Source organism: Sus scrofa, chromosome 9 (genome assembly GCF_054392235.1).
Source record: "Sus scrofa isolate SSC_HxYL_T2T_F1_AM1 chromosome 9, Sscrofa_HxYL_maternal_Yorkshire_Landrace_v2.0, whole genome shotgun sequence".
Lineage (NCBI taxonomy): Eukaryota > Metazoa > Chordata > Mammalia > Artiodactyla > Suidae > Sus > Sus scrofa.
In genome coordinates, this window is record NC_139391.1 from 5,297,928 (window position 1) to 5,319,585 (window position 21,658).

The window sequence follows — 21,658 nt, forward strand, 5'->3', positions numbered from 1 at the left end:
AAGGAGAATGAGCCTCAAAGAAAAATACTAAAGAACTGAAACTGCCAAATATGCTTATGAGAGTTTACAGTTTTAGGATGGTTTTTAAATTTATATCCACTGAGGTGTTCTCCTGTGGCACAGTGGGTTAAGGATCTGGCACTGCTACAGCTGTGGCTGGGATTCAATCCCTGGCCCAGGAACTTTGGCATGCCACAGGTATGGCCAAAAAAAAGAAAAAAAAAGAAATTTTATCCATTGAAATTCACTTTCTTTTGTACAGTTCTGAGTTTTGACAGATGCATAGATTCAAGTAACCACTGCCCTCATCCAGATACAGAAGAGTCCCATCAACTCAAAATATTCCCTCATCCTACCCCTTTCTAGTCAATCCCTTAACCTGTCAAAAGCCCTAAGGCAACAACTGACCTATTGCCTAACGCTATAATTTTGGTTTACTACATAGCATGTAATCTTTGAAACTGAATTCTTCCACTTAGCATGTATTTGATATTTACCCATGTTGTTGCTGAGCAGTAATCCATTGCCTGGACATCCATGTTACGGATGTAAGTGATATTCTGTTTGTCCCTGCAGTAGTTGAAGGAAATGCAGTTATGAATAAAGGTGCTGTAAGCATTCACGAATAGGTTATTATATGTACACAGATTTCCATTTCTCTTAGTTAAATACCTAGAAATAGATTGCCCAGTCACATGGTAAGTATGTGTTTAACTTCCTAAGAAAATACCAAATTGCTTGTCAAAGTGTTTGGGTTTCATACGTCCATCACTGGTATATCAAAGTTCTAGTTTCTTTGCATTTCGACCTCAAATTATCTTATCATTCTAAGAGGTATGCTATGGCTTCTCGTCATGGACGTTTTAATTTGTATCTCCTTAATGACCAACATGTAATGGTGACCCTCTTATGTGCCGTACATACTTCTTGGTAAATTATTTTTAAAATGTTTTGCCCATTTCTTAATGGGTTACTATTTTTTTCTTATTGTTGAATTTATGAAGTTTTTATTTTAATCTATATTCCAGACAAAAAGCCTTTATTGTTTATGTGATTTGTGAATATTTTAGTCTGTGTCTTGATTTGCCATCTATTATGTTTTTCATTAAGCATTTTTGTAAAAATTTTGTTGAAAGCTGATTAATTATCTTTTATATATTGTGCATTTGGTGACTAATAGAATGATTTATATAACAGAAAATTTCAAAGATATTCTCATATGTTCTCTCATAAATTTTATTTATTATTTTATTTTAGGTCATTTTTTGTTCAAAAATCAATTGGACATATTTCTGTAGACATGTATCTAGATTCTGTCTCTTATTTCACTTATTTGTCTATCTCTTTGCCAAAACCATATCCCCTTATTATTATAGCTTTATAGGAAGTCTAGAAGTCAAGTGTTGAGAATCTTTTAGCTTTGCTCTTCTTTTTCAAAATTCTTTTGTCTTATTTGTTCCTTTGTCTTTCCACATGCGTTTTAGAATGGGCTATCTCTGTCTACAAAAAGCATTGCTGGGATTTTGACTGACATCATATTAAACCTTTAGAACAATCTGAGTAGAATTGGCATCTTAATAATGAGTCGTGTGATTAATTCTGTTCATTATCTTTGGTTTCTCTTAGTAATGCTTTATGGTTTTATCTTTTCAATTAAAGTGTAGTTGATTTACGTTGTGGTGCCAATTGCTGCTGCACAGCATAACATTCTCAGTCACAAACGTATTCTTTCCCTCGTACTATCGTCCGTCATGTGCTATCCCAGGAGTTTGGATAGAGTTCCCTGTGCCGTACAGCAGGACCTCACTGTCCGTCCGTTCTAAAGGTAGCAGTCGGCATCTCCCAACCCCAAACTCCTCATCCATCCCACTCCATCCCTCCTCCCCTTCTTTCCTTCTCTCCTTCTTTGGGTGCTATTCTTCCTCTCTCGTTAAAATTGTTCTTTCTGAGGAATTTCACGCTGGACATCCCTGAATGGAACAAAGACTCTAAGTTCCCTGAAAAGGTAGCTTTTCTTTTCCTTTCCTTGCGTTTGGCTTTTGTTCTTTTCCTTGAGAGGCTTTCATAGCATGCGCAAGATGCAGTTTTGTTTGTTACCTAACTGTGGAGGATCCTTTCATTTTCAGGTGTTTTGTTTGCATGTCGGCGTTTAAAAGCAAGGTGCGTCAGGCACGGTGAATTCTGCTGTGGTTGACATCTTCCCTTTCTGCCATGTGGTATGACCAACATTCCAACCACAGCATCACTTGCTCTGCCACCCTATACCTCCCAAGAACAAGAAACCACACTGAAAGAAAGGCTGAGGTAACTGTTCTAGAACAGAAAAGCAGAAGTGTATCTTATATCCTTTCTTCTTCACTTTTATCTGGTAATATCTAGCGACCCCACCAAATTCCATAATTGGGTTATCCGTGGCTATTAGTAAAAAAATATATATATTTTGTAATCCAACAGAACATGCATTCTCAAAGAAAAAATATTAAGCTACTTGATCTTCTATGATTACTTCTTTGTCACTAAATTTGAATAATTTGTTTTTGACTAACAGTTCTCTTTCTTTAAATATCTGGATGATAAATTTTAGATATGTCTTTCTATTATGATTTATCAGCTGCATTGCTTAATCAGGTCTATAGTAATAGTATACAGTGAAAAATAAGATATATTAAACTTTTAAATTATCTAGTTATTAGTGTCTCTAGTCTCTGTCCCATTGCACTAAGCAATTAAAAATAATAATCTTATATGTAAATAAACAATACTATTTTTTTTCCTTAATACCAACTCTGCTATGTAGACACCAGTGGGATAAGAACAGAGCTTCATGCTTTTTGCAACTATATAGCATGTTCATTTTGGTTGTGGGTTTAGTTTCAGTTTATTTTAACAGATATGGGCCATTTTTTTAAAAGCTCTTCTTTCATTCATATAAAGCAAAATACCGTTAGGTTGGTCTCTGTTTTCAAAAGCTGTTTATATAACCATTTGTCATGATATCCTTCATCCATCAAATTGTTTACTCAGACTTTTTGAAAGATATGTATATACAGAAAAAAATCTAATCAAGAGTAACTACTGATCGCCTTAATGATAAAAACTTTATCTTTGAGTACCTATATGGAGTAAGTCATGAAAATCTTCTTGAATTGGTGGTTAAAGTTTAAATATTGGTAGTATCAAATATCCACAGCTTGTAAATTTTCATTTTTCAGGGCGAAAGATACATTTAATGTATCGTTAATAGATGAACCTCACTGTACAGTAGTTGGTGTTGGGGTGTCAAGGGTCTGAGTGATGCCCCTTTAATACCGTAAGATCCTACTTATACGAGATATCAAAGGAGTTGAAATCATAGAAACAGAAAAAGAGTGGTGGTTTCCAGGGACTGTGGGAAGAGGAAAAAGGAGAGCTATTGTTTAGTGGGTATAACGTTTCAGATTTGTAAAATGAAAAAATTGTGGAGATCTGTTTTATAACAATGTGACTATTCTTTTTTTTTTTTTTTTTTTGTCTTTTGTTGTTGTTGTTATTGTTGTTGTTGTTGCTATTTCTTGGGCCGCTCCCCTGGCATATGGAGGTTCCCAGGCTAGGGGTTGAATCGGAGCTGTAGCCACCGGCCTACGCCAGAGCCACAGCAACGCTGGATCCGAGCCGCATCTGCAACCTACACCACAGCTCACGGCAACGCCGGATCGTTAACCCACTGAGCAAGGGTAGGGACCGAACCCGCAACCTCATGGTTCCTAGTAGGATTCGTTAACCACTGCACCACGACGGGAACTCCCAATGTGACTATTCTTAACGTGGCTGAACCACACACTTAAAAATGGTTAAGATGGTAAACTTTGTTATGTGTGTTCTATCACAATAAAAGGGGGATTTAGAAGAGAAATAAAACAAGCATTAAAATAACTCTAAGAAAAGGTAAAGATGTTATAGGCTGCACAAGGAGGTCACGCCAAGATAAGGCTTTTAAAATCAGGAGTATCACTGTTAGCTGGTAGGAGCAGAGAAGACTGAGAAAATGCAATGTAGGGAGTGAAATTTAAATTAGGTCTCAGAGAATCATGAGGATTTTAGATTGAGGAGTTTTTAGGAAGAATGTTTTGGGCAGAGGGATGAGCGCATGTGAAAGCGTGTGAGTGAGAAGGTTGAAAGGCGTTTCAGGAGACAACAAAGTAGGACCAAGGACTGCTTAACAGGACGCGGGCTGATAGTGGTAAGAGCGCAAAGTCAGGGGAATGGAACGTTACAGGCTTCGAATACCTTAAAAATGTGAAATGTCTCCAAGGGACAGAGAACCAACAGTGGAAAATTCTGGAGGAGAAAGGGACACGATCAGATATACTCTTTAGAAAAAGGGGAGACAGTGGGGAACAGGAGACAAAGGGCAACACAGCACTGATGAGCAGTGGGACAGTGGCAATAGATAGAAAGAACAAGCCACAAGAGAAGCAGAGTGTCAGCTGCGCTTGGCAAATATTCAGTGATTGCTCGGGGAATGGAAAGATAATCTTGCAATTTCTTTCCAGACCAAAGAGAAGAACCTTAGCCTTTTTTTTTTTTTTTTCTTCTGCCACTGTGGCATGAAATTCCTGGGCGCGGGATTGAACCCTCACCACAGCATGACAATGCTGAATCCCTAACCCACTGAGCCATCAGGAACGCCCGTCTTCACCATTTTCAAATGTACAGTTACATGCAAATATAGAAAGAGTTGTTTTCAGCAGTATAGTCAGTCATTTTTCTCTACTCCAAAGTGCTCTGAAATGTTACTCCTTTTATTTTATTTCATTTTATTGAAGCATATTTGATTTATAATAGCATGCAAATAATCAGCAAAGTGATTCAGATATGTATATATATGTGTGTGTGTATCTCAGATTCTTTTCTGTTATTGTTTACTGCAAATATAGTTATTACTGAATACAGTTCTCTAGAGTATATAGTAAATCCTTGTTGTTTATCTATTTTATATGTAGTAGTGTATTTCTGTTAATCCCAACTCCTAATTTATCCCTTTCACCCCATTTCCCCTTTGGTCACTGTAAATTTTTTTTCTGTGTCTGTGAGTCTGTTTTTTGTCTTATACATAAGTTCATTTGTATAATTTTTTTTGAGATTCCACATGTAAGTAATATCATGTAATACACTTAAGCGGTCTTCCTGCTTCCATTTTTGTCTTCCAAAATTCATTCTTACTTGACATGGCTTTGGAACTAGCTTTTAAAAATCACAAATAACATCATTACATTTCTCTGCTTTTAAAACTTCCTTGGACTTCAGATACAAACCTCTAACCGTGTATGATTTGACAGGGTATGGCCTAGCCCTGTAGGCGTTTTGGCCTCTTCTTGTTTTAATCCCTTCCCACTTCCTTCCACCCCAAGTCTACTGGCCACCTTTTTATTCCTCGGCAACCCTAAGCTTAGCCTCCCTGCCTGAGTGCTTGCCTGAAACACATGTGTTCACATGGCTAGTTCATTCTCAGTATTTAGGTCTCAGCTGAAATATCACTTTGGGAATTGTCACCCTTTCTATAGTATTCAGCCAGTGTCTATTCATTATCCCATGAGGTTTTTTTGTTTGCTTCATAGACTCTAGGTAGAGCCGTCTGGAACTGTCAAAATTGTTTACTCATATCTTGTCTATCACCCTCTCTACTGGAAGATCCACAGAAGAAGCAGTCTTACCCCCTCGTGTGCTACTGTAGCATATAGAACAAGACCTAGCATCTATCAGGTGCTCAAAAATCATCCGTTGCAAAATAGCCATTTTGGGCAACAAAGAGGGAAGATTAGAGAACCGAGACTGATATGCACACACAGTAAATAGCAGAAGTTAGGATGTTTGGTACATTTCACTAATTTTACATCCAGATTCTTTTTATTGACAAGGAAACTGAAGCTTGTCCACAGTCTTATAGATAGAAAGCAGCAAAGTGGAGATTTTTACCTAGATTGGTCTAAATAGGAAAGCCACAGCAGCATACTGTGGGCTCCTGAAACATAATATCAGAGAAAAGGAGGGACCAAGAGATGGTTTAATTCTGTCCTCCAATCAATAAGGGCAGACTCATTTATCACATTATAAATAGCTATCCTGGACATCAGGAAGAGCAGAATTCAGCGATACGGGGCCCCTTCTGTGGTTTAGAGATCAGAGGAGAGAGAACCCTGGATCTCAGGGTGATGAAAGGATAGGGAATACTATGTTGACCTGAACAGGGAGCCTAAGACAGGACTGGCTGTGGGACTGTGGGTGTTCTGAGGAGCTGAAACCAACTTTATCAATGTCCTCAGCTCCAGTCCCCATGGGGCTAGACTTTGGTTGGAGAATTTGAGGGAAGCCTGCAGGTCCAGTAGATCACACCTGCTGGAAGTGTCTGGAAGGGAGTGAGAGGAAGGATGCAGTAACCCGAGTCCAGGAGACGGTTCAGCTGCACCCTGGGTGTTAGAGAGATGAATGTCCCATGTCCTGAAAGGGAGTGAAAGGGATGGAGATGAGCCAGGATGAACCCATCAACTGGAATCTGGTTATCCAGGTCTGCTGCAGGGGTTACAGGAGTGAAAGCACCCCTGAAAGCCCTCAGGAAGGGCAGAGCCGTGGGCAGCATGACACAGCATGAGTACCCAGGTTGCTTACCGAGATTTGGGCTGGCTTATGTCTAGGGCATGAGGGGAAAGCCACAAGCTGGTGGGGGGAGTGTGGATGTCTAATACTTGATCCATCAGAAAGCAGGACCTCTATCCAGCACAAGAAATGGCAGCGGGAATGAAAAAGTGCAAAGAACGGAGAAGAGAGAGGAAAACGCATGAGCCCAAGTGATTTGACTGGCCCAAAGGGGTGAGAGGGTCCAGTCGAGCTCACTTGTATTTCAGAAAGATCCGACTTCATGTGCAGCAGAGGGTGTGTGGCCGGGGATAGGCACCAAACCATAACCAAGGTAAAAGGTCATTCTACAGCCCTCTTTGAATTGAGTCATTCCTTAGCCTAAATGTGCAAAGCAAAATGACAAGTGACCTGTGCAGAGATGGAACCTATGGCCTTAGGCATCATGTGGTGCTCCACTGAGCTAATGGCAATTAGTCAAAACAAAGACAAGCAAAAAAAACAGAAGGGGTCCCCGTGGACTCAGCCTGGGGCACTCTCTGGGGCTCATTATCTGCTCTCTCAAAAAAAGGCTTGGGAGAGGTTGTAATTGCCAAAGAGCAGATAGGCAAGGCAAATCAGGACATCAGGACCTATTGAGCCTATGAGCTCAGGATCCCTGTAGGGTAGAAGCAAACCTGCTTCACAGCCTACGAGAGCAGGACTTGATGCTCAGGACGGAGGGATTCTTCCATCCCCGCTGCAGTTCAGAGGTCATCATGGTGCGTCCTCTGGGCAGAATCACGGACCCTCAGCTCACCACAGCAGTCTCACTGAGAGTCCCCATGGGGCTCTGGCAACAAGAGGCTGGACACCTGTGCTCACCTTTCCTGTACCCCACACCCCAGCCCCTCCCCCAGATGCGGCACAACAAGGGCAACATAAAGAGTACACCTGAGGCGGTCCACTAGCATACCAAAGTGTGGCGGGTCCCTGGGACAACCGAGGGTGGTGAGTGGACGGCACAAGGGGAGAAGCAGGTGTGGGAACAGGCAGGAAGACGCAGGTAAGAGTGAGAACATTAATGGGGATTGGGAGTAAGTGGGGAGATGACACAGGAATGAGAAGCAAGAAGACGGGGAGAGAGGTGTGAAAGTTACTGGTTCTGAGCCTGGGAAGACAGAAAGGAGGTAGGGCAAACGATTCAGTCATCCTCAGAAAGTGACTTCAGGTTTTGAAGAGTAGCAAAGTAGATTGGGGGTGGAGAATTGAGATAAAACAGGTGGAAAGATCAGAAGAAAAGCACAGTGCTGGAGTGTCCGTCGTGGCTCAGTGGTTAACGAATCCGACTAGGAACTATGAGGTTGCAGGTTTGATCCCTAACCTTGCTCAGTGGGTTAAGTATCTGGTGTTGTCGTGAGCTGTGGTGTACGTCGCAGACATGGCTCGGATCCCACGTTGCTGTGGCTGTGGTGTAGACCGGTGGCTACAGCTCCTATTAGACCCCTAGTCTGGGAATTTCCATATGCCACGGGTACAGCCCTAGAAAAGACAAAAAAAGAAGGAAAAAAAAGAAAAGCACAGGGCCCTTTGAGGAAGGTAGGAGCTACGGGGCTCAGAATCTGGGCAATACCAACAATTTTTTAAAGCAGACTCTTTAAAATAGCTCCTGGAATTCAAGAAATGTATTTCTTGTAGGATGGAAAGATGCTGTTATTACAGGAATGGAAAATATAAAAAGGAGTCTGTCCTCAAATAGCTCACAGAGGAAGGCGTGGGAAGGTTATAACGGTGCTCTAATTTATGCTGGAGGGATGCATCGCGGCAAGAGAATAAGAACTGATCTGTGTGGAGGAAGTTGTGTATCAGCATGCCTGTAAGAACTGGTAGCCTCTGAGTTCTAGGAAGAATATATTGTTTCCTGGGGTGGAAAATAGAGAGAAGGTAGAGAAAACTGTGCAAAGGCAAAGCTTATGAACCCACGTGCGGTATTTGAAATTGGGTAAAAGTCTTGGAGACCAGACACAAAAGATTCTAATATTTGTCAACATGCTTGAGAACTAGGAAGTCACTTGGAACAGACTTTGCAGACCAAATGTGGGGCCGAGGGATGTATTCACATTCATATTGTGTGGTTCTAAAATAACCGGTGGCCAGAATCTGTGTGTGCTGCAACTTGGGCAGCCTTGAAAATTCCGTCGCAGGATCTTCCGTTCCCTGTGTATGGGCTGGCTTTCTGCCAATCTTGGGCTGCTAAAACTCGGCTGCGGTCCCTTCCCCCAGATACTTTGGGACAAAGCCTAATCCCATGGGTGTCCTCAGCAAAGACACAGGATGAGGAAGAATCCGAAGATAAGGAGCAGCAGAACAAATGATCGTCCTGCGTTACAACTACCCACGGAGATTTGAGACTAAACATAGGGAGATTATCACCTAAACTGAGGCTCTTAAATTGACTGACACGTTTCTCTTCTGTAAATGGTTTTATTCCTCAACCCTGATGTTACATGCTTTTCTTGGTGTTGTGAAGCTCTCTATATGCCTAAGTATTTCGTAATGTATCTGATTTGATCTCTTACTTTGCTCGGTAGACATCCATAGTCTCTGGCAGAGGGCCTGCTTCTCAGCACTGAAAATCTCTCTTTCAGCAGAGTCAGGGTTAATACAGAGACAAGTGGGGGTCTCTCAGGAAGTGGGGGTCTCTCAGGGACTAAGTCCAGGCTTTTCGTCATTTTTTCCTACTGCCTTTTATCCCCATAACCCAACTTTTAGGTAGTTCCTGCACATTGGCCACTTCTAATTCTGCAAGCACAGACCCCGTCTGACACACACACGCTTCAGTGCTGGTCTGGTAAGTGGCAAGGAGAATTGTGGTGAGAGCCCTAATATCCAGGCTAGGTCTGGACACAAATGCAAAGTAATAAAATCTCTTCATAACCCTCTGCTGTCTCTATATGGCTGCTTCAATCTTTCCGTTGCACCAGCCCTAAATCTCCCCTCGGATCAAATATCCTATTTTCATCCCTTTAGTAGCCTGAGCCATTTGCCTTTCAGATGACAAGGAACTAATCTGGAAATGAATGAAACTTGTTCTCTCCCAGAAAACATCATTCAGCATTTATAAATGTCTTTGGTGACAATGTCCCCACTCTCCTTTTTGAATCATAGAAATATGAATATAGCAAACAAGATTTCAGTTTGAGGAAAAGGAAGTTCGCTTGTCTTTGTAGAAACCTATCAGCTATATGAGGTAAAATAAGAATGGCCTAATCAAGTGGTATGGGATGTGATTACAAGGTTTGGTGTATGGTCTCCTGCATTTCTGATGGGTGTGGATGTATGTTTTGGGGCTGCATCTTGAGGGATGCCTGTGAATATCTGATGAATATATGCATGTGCAGAGATAGATTTACTCATTGACTGCGTATGTGTTCATGGAAAAAAGACTGAGTCTCTGTATGGACTTGGCTATGTAGCAAAAGATTAGTTAAGGGCACCTGCCACTCCCAGTCTGTGGAGATGAATGTATATATGATATAGCCTATATGTATGTACAGGTGCTTTGGTTTCCACATGTATTTTAATATAAATATGTGCATATATGTCACCACATTTTCAAAAGTGCTTCTCCAGCTTAGGAGTGAACATCTGTAGATCTCTGCATCATTAAATGTACGTGAGTAGGCGTTATGTTTCTCTTTGAATACCTGCTCATTTGATACATATCAGCCTCAAAGATATTTTGTCCATGAATACAAACTTTTTTACCTGAACGTATGAGTGTATGTGTTTGTGTGTTTCAGTGTGAATGCGTGTGTGTGAGTGTTATGGGTGAACAGGCACATTGATTATAAACTGAGCACATCCTTTTGTGTGTGAAGAGTGTAAATGGGAGATGGTTTAGTGCTTCTTGGATGCTTGTGAGATACGTATGAGAGGACTTGTAAAATGCTAAGAGATCCTCTCCTTAATGGACTCGCCAAATAAGAGGTCTCCACTGTGGTGATTTAAATATCCCCACAAAAGCCTCACCAGAACCTGGCCAAAGCCTCTTTCTGCTTTACATTCTATCAAGCAGACCCACTCCCTGGTCTGTTTCAGTGCACAGGAATGTTCCATGAAATGTATGCCGTACAGCAGGAACCTCTGTTCGGACTGCAAGCCCACACGCTCGGAGGCCCCATCTAGTGGACAGGGACACAGAGGCTCCAAGAATCAGGAGGTGTGGAAGGCGTGATCTAGAAATATATTGGGAAGAAAGGACGCCCCTGAAGGAGAGAATAACATTTTGGAGAAACTTAGATGAGGTATGCATGGGGGGTGGACGGGAAGAGTTTGAGGAGGGCGATAGTTATGGCCTAGTAAAACTAAGGGGGCATTGCCAAAGGAGGCATCAAAGCCAGAGAAAAATTCAAAGAAACAGAATTGCAGAAGAGCAAAAGAGAAGTATACGAGACTTATGAGCCTGGTTATCGGAGGCTTAGAGTAAACCAGAAATGGTATTCACTGTGGTGAAAAAAATAAAGAACCATTTCTTAAGGGAGTGCCAGTCTCGGGAGGAAAGCGTGGAAAGACATTAATAATTGAGAATGATACAGAATGTGCCCGAGTGCACGTAGGAGAGGGTCAGCCTTCTACCCCAGGGTCCAGGAGGAAAGGTGGTCAGCAGGAGCTTAGGGGAGAGAGAAACAGTATCTGTGTCACAGCTCCACGATCCAGATGATACAGAGAGAGAAGGAAATTGCACTTATAATATTTGAAGTCGCAAAGATCAGCGACATCTCTGAGGAGTCGCAGTACTGCTGGAAGGCTAAGATTCATGAGTGAAAAGAGAATACAAATGGGTCAAACAGTAAAGGTTGCCTGTCTGAGGCCAGATGGTGAAGGCGTCTCTATGGCAAATAAAAGTGTGGACTTTATTTTAAAGCAGTGGAAGCCCAGCAGGATTTAAGGAAAGATACTGCAGCCACATGATCAGATAGCAGACTAGAAACAGCACAGTAGGATCTGTACGGAAGAAGCATTCAAAGGCAGAAGAATTGGCAGCGGGGGAACCAATCAAGAAAATGCAAATGAAACCTCAGCAAAGACTGCAGCAGTGGTGATGAGTGAAAGACTTGGATTCCAGAGGAATATTTGAAATGAGACAGTGGAGCTTACTGAATAATTGCCAGTTACTCATGGGATGTGAGAATCTGTCTTTCAAAGAAAAAAATAATAATAAAGTATTAGGGTTAAAGCCAACGTCATCTTTGAATACGCTCCTCAATTCAGTATTAAATCTCTCCTTCCCACCCCCACCCCTGCCATTACTGCTTTAATCAAATCAACTGAATGCAAATCGTTCTAGGACTTTGGGCACAAATGCGGTTATCTGGGAGGTAGAGTTAGGAAACGTTTAAAACATCCTGCCATTATACATCCATCCCTACGTTTTTTAACTGAGCAATGTCTTCTTTCTTAATTATAAGATTATTGGGCAGCACGACCATCTCACCGACTAATTAGTTATCAGAGTTAATATGAAGCATTATAAAGAACGCTGCTTCTTTTCCTCTCTTGCCAACAAAAACCTTTTATGCCTTTTTATGCATATGCAAATCCTCTCTGATAAATATGTTAAAAACTAGGGCGTTCCCACCGTGGCTCAGCAGAAACGAATCCGAATCCAACAAGGAACCATGAGGTTGTGGGTTCGATCCCTTACCTCACTCAGTGGGTTGAGGATCCAGCGTTGCCATGAGCTGTGGTGTAGGTCACAGACGCCGCTTGGATCTGGCGTTGCTGTGGCTGTGGTATATAGGCTGGCAGCTACAGCTCCAATTAGACCCCTAGCCTGGGAACCTCCGTATGTTGCAGGTGCAGCCTTCAAAGACAAAAGACAAAAATTAAATTAAATTAAATTAAATTAGAAAAAACTAGAGTTGCCAAATAGAGTAGATTTCTTGTTGTAATGGATTCTGCCAAATTGCTCCCAAAAGAGCTAAAAGTTTTATAATCTCGACAATTTTGATTAAGAGAAGTCTTTTAGTATGTTTTCCAGCGTATAATTTTATCAAATTTTGTATCTCACATGATGGATAGAAAATGATTTATTATTTTTAAAAAGTAGATTCTGGAGGTCCTGTTGTGGTGCAGCAGAAACGAATCCGACTAGGAACCATGAGGTTGCGGGTTCGATCCCTGGCCTTGCTCAGTAGGTTAAGGATCCAGCGCTGCAGTGAGCTGCAGTGTAGGTCGCAGATGAGACTCAGATCCTGCATTGCTATGGCTGTGGTGTAGGCCAGCAGCAATAGCTCTGATTAGACCCCTAGCCTGGGAACCTCCATATGCCTCAGGTGTGGCCCTAGAAAAGACCAAAAAAAAAAAGTATATTCTTTTAGTAACCACTGAGGTTGATTTTATTATAAATTTGTTTAGTATTTGTATTTACCCTTATGTGAAAAAAATCATATTTTATCAGATTAGATATTAGAGTTCCAATCTATTTCTTATCCATTTGTAGTTTTTATATATTTCAAATTCTAAACTTCATTCAGTAATGCAAGCCACAAATATTGTCTCATTCTGGGACACCGGTCCATTCTTTCCTGTACTTTTTAACCTCATATAATGTATCATGGTTTTATTAGATATATAATTTTTTTGGCTACGAAATTTGTTATTATTGCAAGAAGGCTTAACATGAGATCTAACTTCTTAAATTCTTAAGTTGGTTACTCTAGTAAAATGGTACGCAGAAGATTTCCAGAACCTCTTCATCTTGAGCCACTGAAACCTTATGCTTGTTAAACAGAAATTTCCTGCTTCCCCACTTCCCTAGACCCTGGCTGTGACCATTCTCCTCTGTGTTTCTGCAGGTTGAGTATATACTTCAGGTAGGTGGAGTCAGGCAGTGTTATTTCACTTAGCTTAGCATCCTATCCTCTGGGTCCATCCATGTTGTTTCAAATGGCAGGTTATGCTTCTTTTTTTTTTTTGTCTTTCTAGGGCTGCACCTGAGGCATATGGAAGATCCCAGGCTAGGGGTCGAGTCAGCGCTCTAGCTGCCGGCCTACACCACAGCCATACCAACAGGGGATCCTGAGCCCCATCTGTGACCCACACCACAGCTCACGGCAACGCCGGATCCTTAACCTGCTGAGTGAGGCCAGGGATCGAACCCACATCCTCATGGATGCTAGTCGGGCTTGTTAACTGCCGAGCCATGAGGGGAACTCCTGTGCTTCATTTTTAAGGCTGAATAACATCATGACTTGTGTATAAACAAAATTTTCCTTATCCATTTATCCAATTATATTGACATTGGGTTGTTTCCATATCTTGGCTTTTGTGAATAATGCTCCAGGAACATGGGGATAGATAGATTCTTTGAGATCCTCATTATGTTTTTTTGAATATATACCCTGAAGCAGGATTGCTAGATCATTTAGTGATTCTATCTTTAATTTTTTGAGGAACGCTATGTTGTTTTCCATAGCGGCTGTACCATTTCACATTCTCACCAACAGTGTACACAGATTCTAACTTCTCCAAGTCCTTGCCAATGCCTATCCTTTTTTTTTTTTTTTAATAATAATCATCCTAGCAGATGTGAGGTTATGTATAATTATAGTTTTGAGTTGTATTTCCTTGATTATTAGTGATGTTGAGCATCTTTTCATGTACCTGTTGGCCATTTGCATGTCTTCTTTGGAGAAATGCCTATTCATTTCCTTCACCCTTCTTAATACTGAGTTATTCATTTTTGCTATTAAGTCGTAGAAATTCCTTATGTATTTGGTTATTAGATATATCAGATATATAGTTTGCAAATATTCTCTCCTGTTTTGTATGCTGCCTTTTCACTCTGTCGATTATTTCTTTTGCTGTGCAGAAGTTTTTAGTTTGATATAGTACCACTTGTCTAACTTTGCCTTTATTGCATATGCTTTTAATGTCATATACAAGAAATTATCACCAATTCCTATGTCGTGAAGCTTTTCCTTTACGTTTTCTTCTAGCAGTTTTATACTGCCAGGTCTTACGTTTAAATCTTTTTTGGGTTTATTTTTATGTGTGGTGTAAGAAACAAGTACAATTTAGTATTGTGCATGTGGATATCTAGTTTTCCAAACACCATGTGTTAGAGAGATTGTCCTGTGCCTATTGCGTATTCTTGGTACCTTACCAAAGACCAACTGACCTTATTTACATGAGTTCGCTCTATTCTATTCCATTGCTCTATTTTTCTGTTTTTATTCCAGGGCCATACTGTTTTAATTACTACATCTTTGTAATATATTTGAAATCATCCAGCTTTCTTCATATCTCTCAAGATTGCTTAGGTTGTTTCAGAAGGCAGTGGGGATTATAAATGCAATCTCAGGAAGCCAAGAACACATTTATTTTCCAAAGTTCAGTTGTTTTAATCAATAGGCTTATGTCATTGATGGATTTCCAGAGCACTAAATTATGTTAATTACTGCTTTTACCCATTTTATAGTTTCTTTTCAGATGAGAGGATTTTTCAGCCTCCTTATACCATCATGTCAGAAATGAATACCTATTTCTGATTTTTCCTCCTTTAATGTTTTCTGTTGGATTAAAATCCGTGTTTCATTTATTTTCCTTTTGTAGTTTTGAAGTTATTACATTTTATTTAAATATGTTTCACTTCATATTTTAAGATATATACATTACAATTTTCTAATGTAGTTTTAGAGTTAATTTATAGCTGTTATCATTCCCCTAAAAATGTAACTTGGCATGTTTTTATTTTTCCTTCCCCACGTCACAATCTCATGGTGTTTTTGTCTGAAATTTCCGTTCTAACTTTTTTGGACACTTGACAGAAGGAGGGAGATATGACTATAGTGTGTGCCAGGTCCTTCTTGTTGAAATTATAGGTAATATTTGGATGTTATATTGAAGTGAGTCTAACTAGAGGCTTTTATTCTGGAAAACTGTTGAGTGGTAATGCTACCAACTGACCTAGGGGACTAAAATATGTTTCCTATTTTTTTTTTTTTTTTTTTGTCATTGTTGTAGTCTCTCCAGCACTGTATCTAAGAAAGCTGGAAGAGGTTTAAAGATGAATGAACCCATTATGATCTGTTTTGGATTATTTGAATTTAAAACATTTGGATATCCAAGTAGAAATTTGGATGGGATATATTTGTGATCCATTGATTTATAACGTTTATTTGAAGTCATGAGAAACACCACTGAGGAAAAAGAAAATGGCCAAATAAAGATCTCCCTGAAATACTGGTGTATTAATTGGATGGGACGAGGCATGGTGAACTAAGAAGTTAAATTCTGAGACGTAGAATTAAAAAAAAAAAAAGGAAAACATGTACTCGTAACAACAAAGCTCATTGAAAAACAGGTCAGTCTAGGGACTCTGAGGGCCTCTTGATGCAATAACAAAAGGCTTTAATGAAAGCCTTGAAGTGACTGAAATGTGTGGTGAGATGGAGGGAAAGTCAGATTTCCTGGGATTGAGAGAAAACGTGTCTATACAGGTATAAACCCCTTCCAGGTATTTGCCATTAAGGGAGGGAGATAAGTTAGGAAAAAGCTATGGGGAAAAACAGGGCTGAGGAAAATGGGAAAACAATTTAGGGAGGGAATCAGAGCTTTGAGGTCAGCTGTAGAAAGTCTCCAAGGCAAGGCATGACTATGGCGTTGACATTAGACCGTGGATGTGTGCCTGGGGCGGGAGAGGCAGGAAGCAGGCTGTTGTAGAAAATAGTATGCAGGAGTTCCCGTCGTGGCGCAGTGGTTAACGAATCCGACTAGGAACCATGAGGTTGCGGGTTCGGTCCCTGCCCTTGCTCAGTGGGTTAACGATCCGGCGTTGCCGTGAGCTGTGGTGTAGGTTGCAGATGCGGCTTGGATCCCGCGTTGCTGTGGCTCTGGCGTAGGCCAGTGGCTACAGCTCCGATTCAACCCCTAGCCTGGGAACCTCCATATGCCGCGGGAGCGGCCCAAGAAATAGCAACAACAACAACAACCAAAAGACAAAAGACAAAAAATAAATAAATAAATAAATAAATAAATAAATAAAATAAAAATAAAAAAAAAAGAAAATAGTATGCAAATGGGTCGTAAGATTAAATAAATCTTTCTAATCAGTTTTCAGTATCCAGAGTTCAAAGCGGGATCTTGAACTATGTCAACATTCCTCACCCACTCGGCTCCCAACACCAGCACTTCAATGGCCCCCACCTTCCTGCTGGTGGGCATGCCAGGCCTGTCAGCTGTACCCTCCTGGTGGGCGATACCCCTCATCACCGTCTACCTTCTCTCTGCTCTGGGCAATGGTGCCATCCTCTGGATCATTGCCCTGGAGCCCACGCTTCACCGCCCAATGTACTTCTTCCTCTTCCTGCTCAGTGTGTCTGATGTTGGTTTGGCCACAGCCCTGATGCCCACCCTGCTGGGTCTGGCACTCATGGATGCTCACGATGTCTCTGCCTCAGCCTGCCTCCTTCAGATGTTCTTTGTCCATGTCTTTTCCATCATGGAGTCCTCCGTCTTACTCGCCATGGCCATAGACCGGGCACTGGCCATCTGCCGCCCTCTTCGCTACCCAACACTCCTCACCAATGATGTCGTCAGTAAGATCGGCATGGCCATTGCTTTCCGATGCCTAGGGCTTCATCTGCCCCTGCCATTCCTCCTGGCCCACATGCGCTACTGCCATCCACAGGTCTTGACCCATTCTTACTGCTTGCACCCAGATATGGCCCGTTTGGCCTGCCCTGGCGCTTGGGGTGCCATCTACAGCCTCTTTGTGGTCCTGTCAGCCATGGGGCTGGATCCCCTGCTTATTTTCTTCTCCTATGGCCTGATTGGCAGGGTGTTGCAAGGTTTGGGGTCCAGAGAGGATCGCTGGAAGGCTGGCCAAACCTGTGCCGCCCACCTCTTGGCAGTGCTTCTCTTCTACGTGCCCATGACCCTCCTGGCACTCGTTGACCGTCTTAGGGTGCCGCTCCCTCAGCCTGCCCATACTCTTCTCTCCTATGTCCACTTCCTGCTCCCTCCACTGATAAACCCTATCCTGTACAGTGTCAAGATGAAGGAGATTAGAGAGAGAATATTCAAGAGGTTGAAGCCCAGGAAGGTGGGCTGTGCTCAGAGAGGAGGATGTGCCTCCATGTGTGGTGGTTCAAGGCTACCTGACACAAAGGTTTCCATGACTGAGAACTCCGTTCATCGTGCATGAAATGATCCTTCAGGTGCACGAAAGTGCATATACACAGATACACCCACCTGCCCCTAGAAGTGTGTATGTGCGTATCGATGGAAGCTTAAGAGCCCCAGAGAGTGCCAGTGACCTACCCTCTGTTACATCACAGATCCATGACGTAGAAAGGGCCAGAATCTAAGAGCTGTCACAACCATTCACGTGTGTGTGAGTGTACCTTCTTCTGCATACCCATCAAAATTCACTGTTACCACTCTTCTTACATTTTCCATCTTATTAGTGAGAATAATCTCATTTTACTTTATGTCAAATTTTCCAGTAGTAACAGTGAATATCTTTCACATAACTATTGGTTATTTTATTTTCTTCTCCATAGATAGCCTCTTCAAACATCTTCCACCATTTTTCTATTGGACTATTTATGGTTTAAAGACAAATGTGCAAGAACTTCTAGTTTTATACTTTTACCAATATAGTATTTGTCTTTGTCATTATTTAAGCAACCAAATCTCAAATAAATATAGTTTTATATAATCAAATCCACTTTTATATTTCTTTATAATGTTTGTGTTTTCCTATGTTGCTTTTAAAACAAGTACCTTAAACCTATATATTCTGCACATATTCTTTTATGTTTTTTTTTTCTGGAATTGTTACAATAGTTTTTACTTCTAAGCCTTTCTGTGTCAGAACTCCAAAGTTATATTAACCAAGGTGATTATGTGCTAGTGGCAGCATCACCTGTTAAATACATTCTCTTTTTCTCACTGAAATAAAATACTATGCATGTCATCTTTACATGTATGTGTATGCATAGAGACTGCTTTAGAGACCTTTTTTATGGAGCATGATATATTTATATAATATATATTCACATATCACTCATCTGTTAGAATAGCCTCATAGTGTGATTTAGTTAATATAGGTATAAAGGATCCCCTCTAACAAAACAAACAAGAGCTGTGGAATTCTAGCAAGGATTACATTGTTTCTTATAGATTAAAAATAAGGGCATCAGCATCTGTGATAACTTTTCACATCCAAGAATTTAGGATGCATGTTTCAGTTGTTAATCCCTTTTTTTTTTATACTTTTCTGTAAAATTATTCACTTTACATTTATTTCCTTGTGGTTTTTAAATGTATGATTGAGTTGCTATTATAAATAAAACGTGTCCCCATTTCCAACTCCTTTTATATATTACTAGATTGAGAAAAACATTTCTATCTTGTACTAATATTTACCAAATTATCATAAACATTATATTAGTATTTTTTTTAATTTTGGATTTTATTTGTACTTAGCATTCAAAAGTAAAAATAGATGATTAATAACTTTCCCCTAGTAGTCATATCAATTATTCCACTTCTCATTTTATTCAATTCATTGGACTCTCCAACCCATTATGAAAGGTTGAGTGACTATTAAAATGCTGTTTCTCATTGCAATATAGATGGCATTAGTGTTTCACCTATCAGAATAATGCTTGGCAGTTAGATTTTTGGTTAAGCTTCATAACTTTCAAATAGTTCATTTTTATTCCAATTTTATTACTTTTTAAATAAACTTAATCCTATCGAATACTTTTTCAGCATCAACTAACACAATCATAATTGTCTGCTTTAATACGTTGAACGATTGAAACATCCTTTTGTATTTAGAGAAGAACACATTTTAATGAAAAGCAGCATATTGAATCCACTTAATACCAAGACAAGAACACACACTGATATATTAGAACATATTCCAGGAACACAGGAATAGCTATACCCTCATATTATATCCAGCTTTGCGAGGTATATTATATCTTTTCTTATGAAACTGTTAAATAAATTAGTCTCTCCAGGTCACAAATAAGAGTACTAAAGCTGAGAATTTATGCCCCAAGTTTATAAAATTAGTCACAAAACAATTTATTTTCAGACTTGCCTTAATCCAGAGCCTCTGCTCTAAAATCTCTCTTAAAACTGTTGAATGGAGAAACAGCTTTGTCTTGAAGCAGCGGTGATGAGGTTTCTTAGAAATGCAGCTTTCCTGAAGTCCCTTTTTGCCTCCTCCCTCGAACACCTATCTCCAAATTCCCATGTATTTATTGAGGGTTTGCTGATGCAAAGAAAGAATTTGGAATCATGCAATCCTGGTTCAGAATTCCCAGGCCACCATTCCTGTGTGATTGGGCATCAGTTGTTCCCACATTTGTAAAATAAGCATAATGAAGATGGACTGAACTCAAATCCCTGTATCATGGCATCTGAATATCTAAGATATTCAATGAATGGTGGTTTTTTGGAATTAACAATGAAATCAGGATAACTAGGTTTAAACTTCATGTGCGTATTCAATCTGAATAAAAAACTTCACAGCTCCCAGTTTCTTTAAGTTCCTATCACCTCATTATATAGACCAAAAACTGCAACCTGGGGCTTGCTGAAAGCACTTTTGAATGGACCTTTGTAAGTGAGCAGTAAATGGACTAAACCCAGAATTGCTGGCCGCCTCCATGTGATTATTACTTCACTAAAAGGGGGGAGCCAAGAACTCGTTCGTGCACAGCAGGGCCTCAACTGCTCCCTCCTGGTTCTCCCAGTCTCCTGGCCACCGGCCACATCCACCGCAATCCCTTCAAATCCTTGGTGCCTCGTGGTTGCTATTACCACTACTGGCCTGCAGGGGGCAATGTTCTCTCCTCCCGCGCTCTCTGAAAATAATACCTCATCCGCTTGACTCTCCATTTGTGGAAACACGCAGATGTTCTTTCTATTCTTACAGCACATAAGGGGATAGAAATATTAGCCAGAACATTTACAACTGTCAGCAAAATGTAACAGTGATACGTGGGCGTTAGATGGCAATGCAGACCAGGAAAAGCTTTGCAAAACCAGATCTCTGGGCTGTTCCCACTGCTAAACAAAGCCTTTGAGACTTGCATCCAGAGTTTAATTGTGTGCGTGTGTGTGTGTGTGTGTGTGTGAGAGAGAGAGAGAGAGAGTGTGTGAGTGTGTGTCCGTAGAGGAGGAATTGATAGTAAAAAATAAATGGATCAAGTACACACTCAGACTGAGTAGCGGGAGCTGTGCTTAAGGGGGCAGCCACTTCTCACTAGGTTCCTACTGAGTGGCTCCGAGTGGGACAATCAGCCTAGTTTTGCTGTGGGATCTTTCCATTTTTGAGGTGACTTGTAAATGTCTATTTTTATAGGAATTCACCTCAGAGCTCAGCACTCAGCTGTTTCCTTGTGTAAATTCGCAGTGTGTCAGTGAGAGAGTTGCATGCCTGATGTTGAAGATACACATAGGGCACCATCCATGGTGCCCCAAGGACTCAGCCCCTTACCTTTACTAAAAAGGCTGCCAAATGCCAGTGCCTGCCTGGAACTTCCACCTACAATTTCCTCCGAAATTGGCTTCAGCCAAAGACATATTCTGTAGGTTTCCCTTTCACATTATCCCAAAGTGTGTTGTATATTTCAAACGTTAATGTACATGCCAATCACCTAGGATCTTGTTAAAAGGCAGATTCTGACTTAATAAGGTCGAAGCGGATATGAGAGTCTGTACTTCTACTTTCCAGATGCGGCTGCAGCAGCTCAGCCTACCGCCCTTTAAGCAGCAAGGAAGAAAACCTACGTAGACAAACTTCCACACGTCAGAAAGGGCTTAGTGGAAACCACAGGGAGGAATCAAATGCTAGGAGGCAAATACAAAGATGCTAAATGGTCCAGGGTCTTACGGAGTCCTCCCAGTGACAGTTCAGCTCCTCCTCAGAAGCTTCTCTGGAGTCTTACACTTCAGTCTTACACCTGGTAGATATCCTTAACCTCCCAAACACCAGCAGCAGGATTCCTACCTACTTCCTGAAGCCAAGATCCCTTCT

At 40.9% G+C, this 21,658-nt stretch overlaps 1 protein-coding gene across 1 annotated transcript; it reads left to right on the top strand.

Moving 5' to 3' along the window:
* The first annotated feature begins 16,747 nt into the window (after nt 1–16,747).
* On the top strand, nt 16,748–17,968 carry OR51S1 (olfactory receptor family 51 subfamily S member 1). The gene has a single exon (XM_084978219.1). It carries the CDS (start codon nt 16,748–16,750, stop codon nt 17,801–17,803), a length of 1,056 nt encoding a protein of 351 aa, XP_084834345.1. The 3' UTR covers nt 17,804–17,968.
* The last annotated feature ends 3,690 nt before the right edge of the window (nt 17,969–21,658 follow it).